Here is a 15,771-nt window from a genome sequence, read left to right as displayed (position 1 = left end):
TTCAGTTAGCATAACGTTCTCCCATTTTACTATGTTGCAAATGGCAGGATTTCCTTCTTTCCATTGGCTGACCAATATTCTATTGTGTGTGTGTATATCACATCATCTTTATCTCTTCATACATTGATAGACACTTAGATTTTTCCATGTCTTGGCTATTGTGAATAATGCTGTAATGAATGTGGGACTGCAGCTATCTCTTTGAGACAATATTGAGTTTATAGTTAAGATTATATCTTGCGCACGCATGTGTGTGTGTGTATGTGTGTGTGTGTATGATCAGAGTAGAATTCCATGATCACATGGTAGTTCTATTTTTAATTTTTTGAGGAACCTAAATGGTGTCTTATATAATGGCTTTACCAGTTTATATGCCACCCCTTGTGTATAGAGTTTGCTTTCTCCTCATCTTCACCAAGACTTGTTATCTTTTGTTTTTTGATAATAGCCATTCTAACAAATATGAGGTGATGTCATTGTTTTGGTTTGTATTCCCCTGATGATTAGTGATGTTGAACACCTTTTCATGTATTTTTTGGCCATTTTTATGTCTATGGAGAATGTCTATTCAGTTTCTTTGCCCATTTTTAAGTCAGGTTTTTTTGTTTCTGAGTTGTAGGGGTTATAGGAGATAGATGTACAATTTGCAGATATTTTTCTTTCATTCTATATGTTGCCTTTTCATTTTGTTGAGTTTCCTTTGTTGTACAGAGGCTTTTTAGTTTGATGTTATCCTAATTACCTATTTTAGGTTTTTGTTGTCTATGCCTTTGGTGTCATATCCAAAATATCATTGTAAAGACCAATGTCGGGTAGCATTTTCTTTGTGTTTCCTTCTAGGATTTTTATGGTTTTGGGTCGTACATTTAAATCTTTATTCTGTTTTCAGTTGATTTTTTAGTATGATGTAAGGGTAAATATTTATTCTTTTCCATGTGTATATCCAGTTATCTTAATACCATTTATTGAAGAAACTATCATTTCTCCATTGTCTAGGCTTTGCATATTTGTCATAATTAATTGGCAATATATGTATGGGCTTATTTCTGGGAATTCTTTTTTTTTAAATTTTTTTAAAATTTATTTTCAGCGTAACAGTATTCATTGTTTTTGCACCACACCCGGTGCTCCATGCAATCTGTGCCCTCTCCAATACCCACCACCTGGTAACCCCAACGTCCCACCCCCCGCCCCTTCAAAACCCTCAGATTGTTTCTCAGAGTCCATAGTCTCTCTTGGTTTACCTCCCCTTCCAATTTCCCTCAACTCCCTTCTCCTCTCTAACTCCCCTTGTCCTCCATGCTATTTGTTATGGGGTTTCTATTCTGTTTCATAAATTTGTATGTCCGTTTTTATGCCAGTGCCTTACTATTTTGATTACCATAGTTTTGTAATATAGTTTGAAGTCAGGGAGTGTGATGTGTCCAGCTTTGCTCTTCTTTCTTAAGATTGCTTTAGCTCGGAGTGCCTGGGTGGCTCAGTCATTAAGCATCTGCCTTTGGCTCAGGTCATGATCCCGGGGTCCTGGGATGGAGCCCCTCATTGGGTTTCCTGTTTGGCAGGAAGCTTGCTTCTCCCTGTCCCACTCCCCCTGCTTGTATTCCTTCTCTTGCTGTGTCTCTCTCTGTCAAATAAATAAATAAAATCTTAAGAAAAAAAAAACATTAAAAAAAGATTGCTTTAGCTCTTCAGGGTATTTTGTGCTTCCAGATGAATTTTAGGATCGTTTCCTTTATTTTTGTAAAAAGTGCCGTGGGAATTTTGGTAGGTGCTGGATTGAATCTGTAGAAGGTTTTGTATAGTATGGACATTTTAATGATAGTTATTCTTCTAATCCATGAACATGGGATATTTTTCCATTTATTTGTGTCTTCTTCTATTTCTTTTGTCTGTGTCTTATAGTTTTTGGTGTACAGATCTTTCATCTACTTGGTTAATTAATCCTAAATATTTTACTCTTTTTGATGCTATTGTAAAAAGATTGTTTTGTTAATTTCTATATCTATAGTTCATTGTTAGTTTAAGAAGTGTTCCTCCCTAATGACTTCATCAACCCCTAAAAAGCTCTTCGAATCCTAACTCATACCCCTCTCTGGACTATGAGCCCATTAAAGTAATCCAAACCCTATAATGTTCCTTTCTCACTGTTTCTCAATAAAAGATCTTTATCCCTGAAAAAAAAAAGGAATGCAACCCATTTTTTATATTGATTTTGTATATTGCAACTTTAAAAGTCTCATCAGTTCTGAAAATTATATTTTGTGGGAGCTTTATGGTATTCTTTTTCTTTTTTTTTTTAAAGATTCTATTTGTTTATTAGAGAGAGAGCATGCACATGAGAGAGAGTGAGTGAGAGAGAGACAGAGAGAGCAGGAGCAGAGGAGAGGAGAAGCAGACTCCCTGCCAAGCAGAAAGCCTGATGTGGGGCTCAATCCCAGGACCCTGGGATCATGACCTGAGCTGAAGTCAGACACTTAACTGACTGAGCCACCCAGGCACCCCTGTGGTTTTCTGTATATAAGATCATGTATGCAAAACAGGCAATTTTAACTTCTTCCTTTCCAATTTAGATGTCTATTTCTTTTCTAGCCTAGTTGCTCTGGTTAGGACTTCTTTTTGAATAGAAGGGGTGAGAGTTGGCATCCTTGTCTTCTTACTGATCTTAGAGGTATAGCTTTCATTGAGTATGATATTTGCTGTGAGTTTGTCATATATGGCCATGATTATGTTGAAGTATAGTCTATCTATACCTGATTTGTTAAGAGTTTCTATTATAGGCAGCTGAATTTTGTCAAATGTTTTTCTACATTTATTGAGATGACCATATGATTTTATCCTTCATTCTGTTAATGTATGTATCATACTGATTTTCATATGTTGAATTATCCTTGCATTTGATGGATAAATCCCACCTGATAATGATGTGTGATTCTTTTAATGTTCTACTGAATTTGGTTTGCTAGTATTTTGTTGAGAGTTTTTTTGCATCTGTGTTCAACAGGATATTGGCCTTTTTCCCCCTCTTCCCTTTCCTTTTTTGTAATCTCCTTGTCTGGCTTTGGAATCAAGGTAATGCTGACTTTGTAAAATGAGTTTGGAAGTGTTCCTTCTTCTTCAATTTTTTGGAACACCCTAAGAAGGATTGATAACGATTTTTTTATGTCATTGGTAAAATTCATCAGTGAAACCATCTGTTTGTTGAGAGGTTTTAAATTTCTAATTAAATTTTCTTAGTCATAATTAGTTTGTTCAGATTTTCTACTTATGATTCTGTCTTGTCAGTTATATGTTTCTAGGAATTTTTCCATTTCTTTTAGGTTAAGCAATTTATTGGTATGTAATTCTTCATGGTAGACTCTTATGATCCTTTGTATTTTTATGGTATCAGTTGTAGTGCCTCCTCTTTGATTTTTTTATTTTATTTATTTGATTCTTTCTCTTATTTTCTTTATTAGTCCAGCTAAATGTTTTTCAATTTTGGTTATCTTTTCAAATAGCTAGGTCTTAATTTCATTGATCTTTTCTATTGTTTTCTAGTGTCTATTTCATTTATTTCTCTCAAATCTTTTTTTTTTGCATTTAGATATTTACTTTTATTAGAAAATATAAAATTTTTATGAAGGTCTGTGGCATTTTACATTTCTTTTTTTTTAATTTTTAATTTTTTCAGCATAACAGTATTCTTTATTTTTGCACAACACCCAGTGCTCCAAGCAATCTGTGCCCTCTCCAATACCGACCACCTGGATCCCCCAACGTCCCCCCCTCCGCCCCATCAAAACCCTCAGATTGTTTCTCAGAGTCCATAGTCTCTCATGGTTCACCTCCCCTTCCAATTTCCCTCGACTCCCTTCTCCTCTCCATCTCCCCTTGTCCTCCATGCTATTTGTTATACTCCACAAAGAAGTGAAACCATATGATAATTGACTTTCTCTGCTTGACTTATTTCACTCAGCATAATCTCTTCCAGTCCCGTCCATGTTGCTACAGAAGTTGGGTATTCATCCTTTCTGATGGAGGCATAATACTCCATCGTGTATATGGACCACATCATCCTTATCCATTCGTCCGTTGAAGGGCATCTTGGTTCTTTCCACAGTTTGGCGACCGTGGCCATTGCTGCTATAAACATTGGGGTACAGATGGCACTTTTTTTTTTTAAGATTTTATTTATTTATTTGACAGACAGAGATTACAAGCAGGCAGAGAGACAGTCAGAGAGAGGAGGAAGCAGGCTCCCCGCCGAGCAGAGAGCCCAATGCGGGGCTCGATCCCAGGACCCTGGGATCATGACCTGAGCTGAAGGCAGAGGCTTTAACCAGATGGCACTTCTTTATATATTCTTCCTTTTGCTAATTTTGGGCTTACTTCATTATTTTTATAGTTCCTTCAGATATAATGTTAGGTTGTTCTTAAGACTTTTTTTTTTTTCTTATTACAGGCACTTATAACCATTAAACTTCCATCTTAGATCTGTTTTTTTCTGCATCCTATAAGTTTTGGTATGTTGTGTTTCCATTTCCATTTGTTTTAAGTTCTTTTTTTAACTTCTCTTTTGATTTCTTCTTTGGCCAATTGGTTGTTCAGGAATGTGTTGTTTAATTTCCACATACTTGTGAATTTTATAGCTTTTCTCCTGTTACTGATTTCTAGCTTCATATCATTGTGGTTAGAAAAGATAATTGGTATGATTTCTGTCTTCTTGAGTTGTTTTGTGGTCTAACATTTTATCTACTCTGAAAATGATCGGTGTGTGTTTAAAAAGAAAGTGTGTTATGTGGTTATTGGATGTAAGAGATTATGCTGAGTGAAATAAATCAAGCAGAGAGAGTCAACTATCATATGGAATATTCTCTATATATCTGTTAGCTCCATTTGGTCTAAAGTATAATTTAAGCCTAATAATTTCTTTTTTTTTAATTTTTTAAATTTATTTTTAGCGTAACAGTATTCATTGTTTTTGTACCACACCCAGTGCTCCATGCAATCCGTGCCCTCTCCAATACCCACCACCTGGTTCCCCCAACGTCCCACCCCCTGCCCCTTCAAAACCCTCAGATTGTTTTTCAGAGTCCATAGTCTCTCATGGTTCACCACCCCTTCCAATTTCCCTCAACTCCCTTCTCCTCTCTATCTCCCCTTGTCCTCCATGCTATTTGTTATGCTCCACAAAGAAGTGAAACCATATGATAATTGACTCTCTCTGCTTGACTTATTTCACTCAGCATAATCTCTTCCAGTCCCGTCCATGTTGCTACAAAAGTTGGGTATTCATCCTTTCTGATGGAGTAAGCCTAATAATTTCTTATTGATTTTCTGGATCTATCCATTGTTAAAAATTGGTATTGAAATCTCTTGCTTTTTTTTCTTCCCTCTTTTGTATTGTCTGTTTTGCCCTTTAGATGTGTTATTATTATTTGTTTAATATATTCAGATGCTCTGTTTTTTGGGGTGTGTGTATATATTTACAGTTGTTTTATCCTCATGATTAACTAACCCCTTTGTCATTATATAATCACCTTCTTCGACTCTTGTTTGTGACTTAAATCTAATTTGCATGATAGAAGTGTAGCTAACTCTGCTCTCTTTTGCTTTACATTTACAGGAAATATATATATTTTTTCCTTCCTTTGAGCTGAAGTTTATCATTAAAGGTGAAGTGAGTTTCTTGTAGACAACATGCAGTTGGGTTGTATTTTTTAGTTCATTCAGTAACTATATGCCTTTTGATTGGAGAATTTAACCTATTTACATTTCATTATTAGTAGGTGAGGACTTACTAATATTATCCTGTTAATTGTTTTCTGGTTCTTTTTTAGTTCCTTTGTCTTTTCCTTTTTCTCTTACTGTGTTCATTTGTGAACTGATGATTTTCCAAAATGGTATGGTCTGATTTCCTTCTTTTCACCTTTTTAATATCTGTTATTACAGGTTTTTGTTTGTGGATGCTGCAAGGCTTACATAAAACACATTTTAATGGTCTGTTTAGGGCACCTGGGTGGCTCAGTGGGTTAAGCCTCTGCCTTCAGCTCAGGTGATGATCTCAGGGTCCTGGGATCGAAGCCCGCATCGGGCTCTGTGCTCAGCAGGGAGCCTCCTTCCCCCTTTCTCTGCCTGCTGCTCTGCTTACTTGTGATCGCTCTCTCTCTCTCTCAAATAAATAAAGTCTAAAAAAACCAGTCTGTTTAATGCAGATAATAGTTGGACTTCAATCTCATATAAAAATTATACCCTTTTGCTCTTACCCACATTTTATATTTTTGATGTTGCAGTTTACATCTTTTTATATTGTATATTCTTTAAGAAATTACTGTAGCTGTAGTTATTTTTAATACTTTTGTTCTTCACTGTTTACTAGAGTTAATTGATTAATATGCTGCCATATTACAGTATTAGAGAAATCAGAATTTAAGTATAAACTTACCTTTATGAGTGTGCTTTGTATTTTTATTATATATTTTTTTATGTTACTAATTAGTGTCCTTTCATTTTAGCATGAAGAACTTCTTTCAGCATTTCTTATAAGGCACGTTTAGTTGTGATGAACTCTCTCAGCTTTTGTTTGTCTTGGAAACTCTTTATCTCTTTATTTTTGAAGGACGTCTTTGCCGGGTGAAGTATTCTTAGTTGGCAATTTTTTTCTTTCAGTACTTTGAATGTATCATCCCACTCTCTCCTGGCCTGCAAGGTTTCTGCTGAATTCTGCTGATAGCCTTATGAGGGTTACCTTGTAAGTTACAACCTTTTTTTTTATCTTGTTGCTTTTGAAATTCTCTTTGTCTTCAATTTTAGTCAGTTTTATTATAATTTGTCTTTAATTTTATCTTTTTCAGTTGAATGTTTTTGGGGGCCTAGCTTCATGAACTTGGATATTCAAATCTCTTCCCAGATTTGGGTACTTCTCAGGCATTACTTTTTTTTTTTAAATCAGATTCTGTCCCCTTTTGTCTCCTTCCTCCTTCTGGAACTGTAGTAATACGTAGATTGTTTTCCTTGATGGTATCCCATAATTCACATAGAATTTCATTACTCTTTTTCATTCTTTTTTCTTTGTTCTCTTCTGCTAGATAATTTCAGGGTTCCTATCATTAATCTCACTGATTCTGTCTTCTGCTGATCAAGTCTGCTTTTGGTACTCTATTTTACATTTTTCATTTAATTCATTGTAATCATCACCTCTAGAATTTCTGTTTTCTTTTTTATGATTTCTATGTAATTATTAAGCTTCTCATTTTGTTTGTATATTGTTTTCCTGATTTTGTTTAATGGTCTTTCTGTGTTTTCTTATAACTCCTTGAGCTTTTTAAAAGCAACTGTTTTTGAATTATTTATTGGGCAAATCACAGATCTCTTTCTTTGGGCTTGGTTACTAGAAAAAAATGGTATTCCTTTGGTGCTATCAGTTCCTTTATTTTTCATGTTCTTGAAATTTTGCATTTCTTTTTTGCATTTGAAGAAGCAATTACTTCCTCCATTTTTACTTATGTCTTTAGTAGAGGAATAACTTATGTCAGCCCTGTTGGGTATTTTCTCTTAGACCTTTCCTTTGGATGCACCTGCTCCACACTTCTCGTTCCTTTTTGGAGTGGAATCCTTAAGACTGTATGGTTTCTTTCAATCCCACAAAAATCAGTCCAATTTCTAAAAGTCTCTTGTTTGCTTTACTTAAGGCAGTGCTGAATGCTCAAGTTTCTGTGCTTTCTCCCAGTCCCACAGGTGGCTTTCTGCATGTGCTCAGTAACTGTCTGCAAAGGGTTATATTTGTTGTTGCCCATGGAGTTGGGGAGTAGCTGGGGGAGGTGTGCAGTGTGTTGGGGGTGCCTGTTGGCCAGTTGGGAAGAATTTTAGGCAAGATGTCCCCATTAGCTCATGGACAGGCTTCCTGATGGAGTCTGTAAAGTGATTGGTAGGATCCTTTGACGTCTTTTGAGAGTCCTGGCTGCTTTCCTTCTAGCCCCTCCTCATCTTCCAGTTGTGTAGTACACCTCAGTATTCTGGATGGGGTGAGAAAGAAGTGGGTCTCTTCAGCAGCATACAACAAAGCTGGGGAAAGCCTGGTGCTCACTCAGATGCTCTCACTTTCTGCCATAGGAGAAATCACAGGTCAAGAAGTTATTTCTTGGCACTGAGCTGGGCTGCCTTGTGGGAGGAATAATGCAGGTAAAGTAAAATTGTTCTTACCCTCTTGAGTGCATCCAGTCTCAGACTTTTTTTTTTTCCCAACACTGTGCTTGAACTTTTCCACTGGACTTCTGAACTTCCACAAGGTCATTCTTTTCTGTGATTGATTGTTAAAATCAGTTTTCTTTGGTGGGGAAAATGGTACAAAACTCCTACTCTTCCATCTTGCTTATGTTACTCCTCTATGATTTTGTTGCTTTTTTTCTGAGTCCCATTTCAATCATGAATTGGTGTTGAAGTTTGTCTTATGCATTAATACAGTATGTGATTTTTCTTCATTAGCTTTAATATGGTAGATTACATTGATTGATTTTTGAATTTGAAGATGTTTTTCATCCCTAAAATAAACCTCATAGTGCATAAGTCTTCTTATTGCTGAGTTCTACTTGATAACATTTTGCTAAGGATTTTTATATCTATATTCATGAGGCATATTGGTCTATGGTTTTCTTTATACTATCTTTGATTTTGGTTATCAGAGTAATACTGATGTTATAAAAAATTAAGAGATTTTTTTCCCTCTTATTTTATGGTAGTGATTTTTTAGTAGAAATGTTCAATCATTTGGTAGAATGAAGCAGTGAAGACATCTGGGTCTGAAGATTTTTTTTCTTTGGAGTTTTAAAATAGGAATTCAATTTCCTTAATGGTCATGGGGCTATTCAAGCTATTCAAATTATAGTTAATCCTTGAATAACATAGGTTTGAACTGCATGGGTCCGCTTCTGTGTGGATTTGTGATACATACAATACAGTAGTGTAAATTTATTTTCTCTGCCTTATGATTTTAAAGTATTTTTTCTCTAGCTTACTTTATTGCAAGAATAGACTATATAATACATATAACATTTAATATATGTGTTAATTGACTGCTTATGTTATCAGTAAGGTTTCTAGTCAACAGTAAGCTATTAGTAGTTAACTGTTTGAGGTATACATGGTTTTTTGGTATACATGGGTTTTTGACTGTGGGTGTTGGTGACACTGGGGTATTGGTACCCCTAACCCTGTATTGTTCAAGAATCAATTGTATACATTTTGTATTGGTTGAGTTATGGTAGTTTGTATTTTAAAAGGAACTGGTCTGTTTCATGCATGTCATCTATTTATTTACATAGCGTTTTTGAAATATTCCTTTAATATCCTTTTAATGAATGTGTAATATCCTGTTTCATTCCTGATATTGACAACTTGTGTATTATCTGTTTTTTACTTTGTTAGTCTTGGTAGAAATTAGTTCTATTAAAAAAAAGATTTTATTTATTCGTTTGACAGAGAGAGAACACAAGTAGTGGGGGGGTGGCAGAGGGAGAGAGAGAAGCAGACTCCCTGCTGAGCAGGGAGCCTGACTTGGGGCTTGAGCCCAGGACCCTGGGATCATGACCTGAGCTGAAGGCAGATGCTTAAGTGACTGAGCCACCCAGGCACCCCTAGTCAGTTCTGTTGATCTTCCCAAAGACCAGCTTTATATTTTCTTTATTGTTTTTCCTTTTTAAATTTTGTTGATTTCTCCTTTTTATTCTTTCTGCTTGCTTTGGTCTTATTTTGCTTTTCTATTCTAATTTCTTGAAGAGAGGGCTTAGATTATTGATTTGCAATTTTCCTTATTTTATGTTTAAAGTTTTAAAAATTTACTTATTTATTTTTTAAAATAGGCTCCATGCTCCACATGGATCTTGAACTCACAACTCTAAAATCAAGAGTTGCATGCTCTACTGACCGAGCCAAGTGGACCATGCAATTTTCCTTTTTAATAACATATGCATCTGTCTTTCTCTGATTGGCTTATTTTTCTTAGCATAATATATTCTAGCTCCATCCATGTTGTTGCAAATGGCAAGATTTCATTCTTTTTTATGGCTGAGTAATATGCCATTATATATATACATACACCACATCTTTTTTTTCTAAAATAGAAATAATTTTTCTTTTTATTTATTTATATTTCATTTTTATAGGAAACCAATTTTATTTGTTTTTTAATTTTTATTTTATTTTTTCAGTGATCCAAGATTCACTGTTTATGCAACACACTCCATGCTCCATGCAATACGTGCCCTCCGCCAGGCTCACCCATCCTCCTACTCCCCTCCCTTCCAAAACCCTCAGTTTGTTTCTCAGAGTCCACAGTCTCTCATGGTTTGTCTTCTCTTCTAATTTTCCCCAATTAATTTTTCACATCTTCTTTTTTGTTGTTGTTGAGAATTTTATTAGAGTGCATGCATGCATGTGAGTTGGCGGGGGGAGGGACAGAGCAGAAAAGGAGGGACAAGCAGACTCCATACTGAGTGTGGAGCTGGGAGCAAGGCTTAATCTCACCACCCTGAGATTATGACCTGAACTGAAACCAAGAGTTGGATGCTTAAGCTTCACCAATTGAGCTACCCAGGTTCCCTCACATCTTCTTTGTCTATTTGTAGTTGATGAACATTTGGGTTCTTTCTGTAATCTGGCTATTGTTGATAATGCTACATAAACATTAGGGTCCGTGTATCCCTTTGAATCAGTATTTTTGTATCCTTTGGGTAATTACCTAGTTAGTGCAACTACTGGATCATAGGATAGTTCTATTTTTAACTTTTTGAGGAACCTCCATATTGTTCTGCAGAGTGGAGGCACTGGTTGCATTTCTAACAACAGTGTACGAGGATTCTCCTTTCTCCATATCCTTGCCAACATCTGTTGTTTCCTGTGTTGTTAACTTTAGCCATTCTGACTCATATATGGAATTTAAGAAACAAAAGAGATAGGGGAAAGAAAAAAAAGAGAGGGAGGCAAACCATAAGAGACTTGTAACTATAGAGAACAAACAGGGTTGATGAGGGGACATAGGCAGAGGATGGGCTAAATGATTGATGGATATTAAGGAGCAGTAATGAGCACTGGATATTATATGTAAGTGAGGAATCACTAAATTCTTCTCCTGAAACCAACATTACACTATATGTTAACTAATTAGAATTTAAATAAAAACTTGAAACAAAACACAATATATGCATTTAATGCCAGTACTTTCCCTTTAAACATTTCTTTACCTGTGTCTCCAAATTTTGATATATTGTATTGTCATTTTAATTCAGTTCAGTTTTTTATTTACTCTGAAAAGTCCTCTTTGATTCATGGATTATTTAAAAATGTTTTTTTTTTTTTTATCCAACCATTTGCAGATTTTTTTTCGTGTTTTGTGTGATTGATTTCCAGTTTGATTTTACTGGGGTTAAAAAAACATTCTGTTTATGATTTTGATTGTTTTAAATTTGTTGACATTTGTGGTTTTGCCCAGGATATGATTTATCTTGGTATATGTCCTCTGGGCACTTGAAAAGAATGTGTATCTGCTTTTGATGAGTGGAGTGTTCTGTGAATGTCACTAGATCCTACTGGTCGATGGTATTGTTGAGTTCTTTATCATTGCTCTTTTACTGTTTAGTTGTTCTGTAAGTCTCTAACTATAATTGTGAATTTGTCTACTTTTATTTCTATGAGTTTTGCTTCAACATATTTTGTTGTTTAGTGCATTTACATTTATGATTGCTATGTTTTCTTGGTGGTTGACTTTGTATCATTATATAATGTCCCTTTTTTGTATTAATAATTTTGTTTGTTCTGGTGTCTATCTAATATTAACTCTTGCTTTCTTTTCATTAATTTTTGCATAATGTGTTTTTTCATGCTTTTACTTCTTGTTTGCCTATGTTGTTATTTTTGTAATGAAGTTTTTTAAAGATTATTTATTTGAGAGTGTGTGTGAACACAGAAGGGAGTAGGAGAGTGAAAGAGAGAGAGAGAGAATCTCAAGCAGACTCCCCAGTAAGCATGGAGCCTGACACTAAGATCATAACCTGAGCCAAAATCAAGAGTCAGACACTTAACCGACTGAGCCACCTAGGCACCCCTCCGTGTTGACATTTAGTCCATTCATAGTGTCTAACAATCATTACTACTGTCTGACTCCAAAACCTTTTCATCACACCAAACATGAAACCTTATACCTATTCCTCCATCCCCCAGCCCTTGATACTACTGTCTGTATAGATTTGCCTATTCTGGATATTTCTTATAAGTGAAGTCATGTAATATGTGACCTTTTGTGACTGTCTTCTTTCACTCAGTATAATGTTGTCAAGATTCATTATTGATGTGGCATATATCAGTACATAATTGTTTTTATGGCTGACTAACATACCATTGTATGGATATATCACGGTATATTTGTCCACTTATCAGTTGATGGAGACTTGAGTTGTTTCCACTTTTGGCCATGTGAGTAGTGATCCTGGTTTTCTCTGATTTTAGTGAAAAATTCACTGTCATTTGAATATTTTTTCCACTAGAGGTAAGGTATTGTTTTTTTCTTACTGCTTTTAAGATTTTTTTTTTTTTGCATGTGATATTTAGAGATGTAACTATGTTGTGTCTTGATATGCATTTCTTTTGGCTTATCCTGTTTGGGGTTTGCTCAACTTCCTCAATATGTAGACTTTTCCTTTGCCAAATTGGGGAAGTTTTCTGTCATTTTAAAATTTAATTTAATTTAATTTTAACATCTTAATTTTTATTTTTTTCAGTGTTTCAAGATTCATTGTTTATGCTCCACACCCAGTGCTCCCTGCAATATGTGCCCTCCTTAATACCCACCACTTTTTTAATTTTAAATTTTGTTAGACTTTATTTTTTAGAACACTTTAAGGTGTATAGAAAAATTGTACAGAAAGTACAAGGACCCTCTCTCCCAGTTTCTCCTCCTATTCACATTCTACATTAGTGTGGTATGTTTGTTATATTTGATGAACCAATATCTATTACTATTACTATTATTTATAGTTTACATTAGGGTACATTCTTTGTGTTGTGCCCCTTTTTGGTATTTCAGCCTCACAGCAACTTCATGTGTTCATTACCCTGGAGGCTCTCCAAACCCCATTGTTGTTTTTATGGGAGTTATATTGTGAAGGCACAATTTATTAAATCAGTGGCCTTGGTGATTAACTCATTTTCCAGCCTTTCTCCCCTTCCTGGGGTTGGAGAGTGGAGCTGAAAGTTCCAGCCCTGTAATCACATGGTTCCCCTGACATATCCCATTCTGAAGCTATCTGGGGGCCCACCAAGGGTCACTTCCTTAACATAAACCCCAGTAGAGTTGAAAGTGGCTTATTATGAATAACAAAGTTGATGCTTCTCCTACTTTTCTTATCCAGAAATTCCAAGAGTTTTAGAAGCTCTTGTGTCAGGGATTCAGGATGAAGAAATATATATTATTGTATCCCAATATCACAGTCAGTGTGTATCATTTTAAATTTTTCTGACTTATGGCTCACTGCTTCTTTCCTCTGTCCCCTCCATTCTACTGTTGAGCCCATCCAGCATCTTCTGTTTCTTTGTTGAGACATTTTGTTTCTTTGCTGAGATTCTCTTTTCTTTTTCATGTTTCACGCATATTTATAATTGCTCACTGAAACATTTTTATGATGGCTTCTTCAAATATTTGTCCAATAATTCTAACATCTTTGTTTTCTTGGTGTTGTCATGTATTTTTTTTCCCATTCAATTTAAGATCTTCCTGGTTCTTGGTATGACAGGACCTAGACCTTTAGGAATTATGTTATGAGATACTGCTTTTATTTAAAACTTTTGCTTTTCCTGGCTTTTGTAACAGTGCTGCTATAGGGGAAGGACAGGATTTGCCTTATTACTGCTAAGAGGGGGTTGAGGTCCATGTTTCCCACTCAGCCTCTGTTGACACTGAATGGTGCAGGCTCTTTTTTGCTGTTGAATAGGTGTGGGAATTCTGGCTTCCTAGGAGTCTTCCACTGATTATTCACTGACGGGAAAGCCTGTAGAGCCTTCTGCTATTCCCCATGTAGCCTCTGATAACACCGGAGGAGAATGTTGACCTTGTTATTGCTGAGCAATGGTGAAAGTCCCCACCATCTCTCTCTTAGGCCTCTTCAACACCACAGGGGATGATGGAGGAGTCTCATTAATGCTGGTTAGGGGTAGAAGTTCAGGTATTCTCCACTGCCACTCAGTGGTTGTGGTTTGTTATTGCCCCCTTGGGTAGAAATTCTTGACTCCCAACTTGGCCTTTTCAGTCTAGTAATATACCAGTTCAAGACTTGAATGTGTAGAAGAATGAAACTCGACCATTGTCTTACACCGTACACAAAGATAAACTCAAAATGGATAAAAGACCTCAATGTGAGACAGGAATCCATCAGAATCCTAGAGGAGAACATAGGCAGTAATCTCTTCGATATCAGCCACAGCAACTTCTTTCAAGATATGTCTCCAAAGGCAAAGGAAACAAAAGCCAAAATAAACTTTTGGGACTTCATCAAAATCAAAAGCTTCTGCACAGCAAAGGAAATAGTCAACAAAACAAAGAGGCAACCCACGGAATGGGAGAAGATATTTGCAAATGACAGTACAGACAAAAGGTTGATATGCAGGATCTATAAAGAACTCCTCAAACTCAACACACACACAAAACAGACAATCATATAAAACTGTTGGTGGGAATGCAAGTTGGTGCAGCCTCTTTGGAGAACAGTGTGGAGATTCCTCAAGAAATTAAAAATAGAACTTCCCTATGACCCTGCCATTGCACTACTGGGTATTTACCCCAAAGATACAGATGGAGTGAAAAGAAGGGCCATCTGTACCCCAATGTTTATAGCAGCAATGGCCACGGTCGCCAAACTGTGGAAAGAACCAAGATGCCCTTCAACGGACGGATGGATGAGGAAGATGTGGTCCATATACACGATGGAGTATTATGCCTCCATCAGAAAGGATGAATACCCAACTTTTGTAGCAACATGGACGGGACTGGAAGAGATTATGCTGAGTGAAATAAGTCAAGCAGAGAGAGTCAATTATCATAGGGTTTCACTTCTTTGTGGAGCATAACAAATAGCATGGAGGACATGGGGAGTTACGAGAAGGCAGTTGGGGGAAATTGGAAGGGGAGGTGAACAATGAGAGACTATGGACTCTGAAGGACAATCTGAAGGGTTTAAGGAGGTGGGGGGGTGGGAGGTTGGGGGAACCAGGTGGTGGGTGTTAGAGAGGGCACGGACTGCATGGAGCACTGGGTGTGGTGCAAAAACAATGAATACTGTTATGCTGAAAATAAATTTAAAAAATGGGCAGAAGATATGAACAGACACTTCTCCAATGAAGACATACAAATGGCTATCAGACACATGAAAAAATGTTCATCATCACTAGCCATCAGGGAGGTTCAAATTAAAACCACATTGAGATATCACCTTACACCAGTTAGAATGGCCAAAATTAGCAAGACAGGAAACAACATGTGTTGGAGAGGATGTGGAGAAAGGGGAACCCTCTTACACTGTTGGTGGGAATGCAAGTTGATGCAGTCACTTTGGAAAACAGTGTGGAGATTCCTCAAGAAATTGAAAATAGAGCTTCCCTATGACCCTGCCATTGCACTACTGGGTATTTACCCCAAGGATACAGATGTAGTGAAAAGGAGGGCCATCTGTACCCCAGTGTTTATAGCAGCAATGGCCACGGTTGCCAAACTGTGGAAAGAACCAAGATGCCCTTCAACGGACGGATGGA

The 15,771-nt window shown here is 36.4% G+C and overlaps 1 protein-coding gene across 4 annotated transcripts in view; it reads left to right on the top strand.

The window, feature by feature from the left end:
• Positions 1-15,771, top strand: part of DOCK3 (dedicator of cytokinesis 3) — a 564,947-nt gene that overhangs the window by 173,640 nt on the left and 375,536 nt on the right. The window contains exon 4 of one of the 4 annotated variants that reach the window (XM_047693058.1): positions 8,092-8,160. The exons of the other annotated variants lie outside the window; for them this stretch is intronic. Coding sequence (XP_047549014.1) covers positions 8,092-8,160 — 69 coding nt within the window. The remainder of the gene's footprint in view (positions 1-8,091; positions 8,161-15,771) is intronic. 4 annotated transcript variants of the gene reach the window in all.

The sequence above is a fragment of the Lutra lutra genome, chromosome 1, assembly GCF_902655055.1.
Source record: "Lutra lutra chromosome 1, mLutLut1.2, whole genome shotgun sequence".
NCBI classification, from domain to species: domain Eukaryota; kingdom Metazoa; phylum Chordata; class Mammalia; order Carnivora; family Mustelidae; genus Lutra; species Lutra lutra.
The sequence above is the reverse complement of the archived record's forward strand: the minus strand, read 5'-3'. Positions and strand labels throughout refer to the sequence as shown.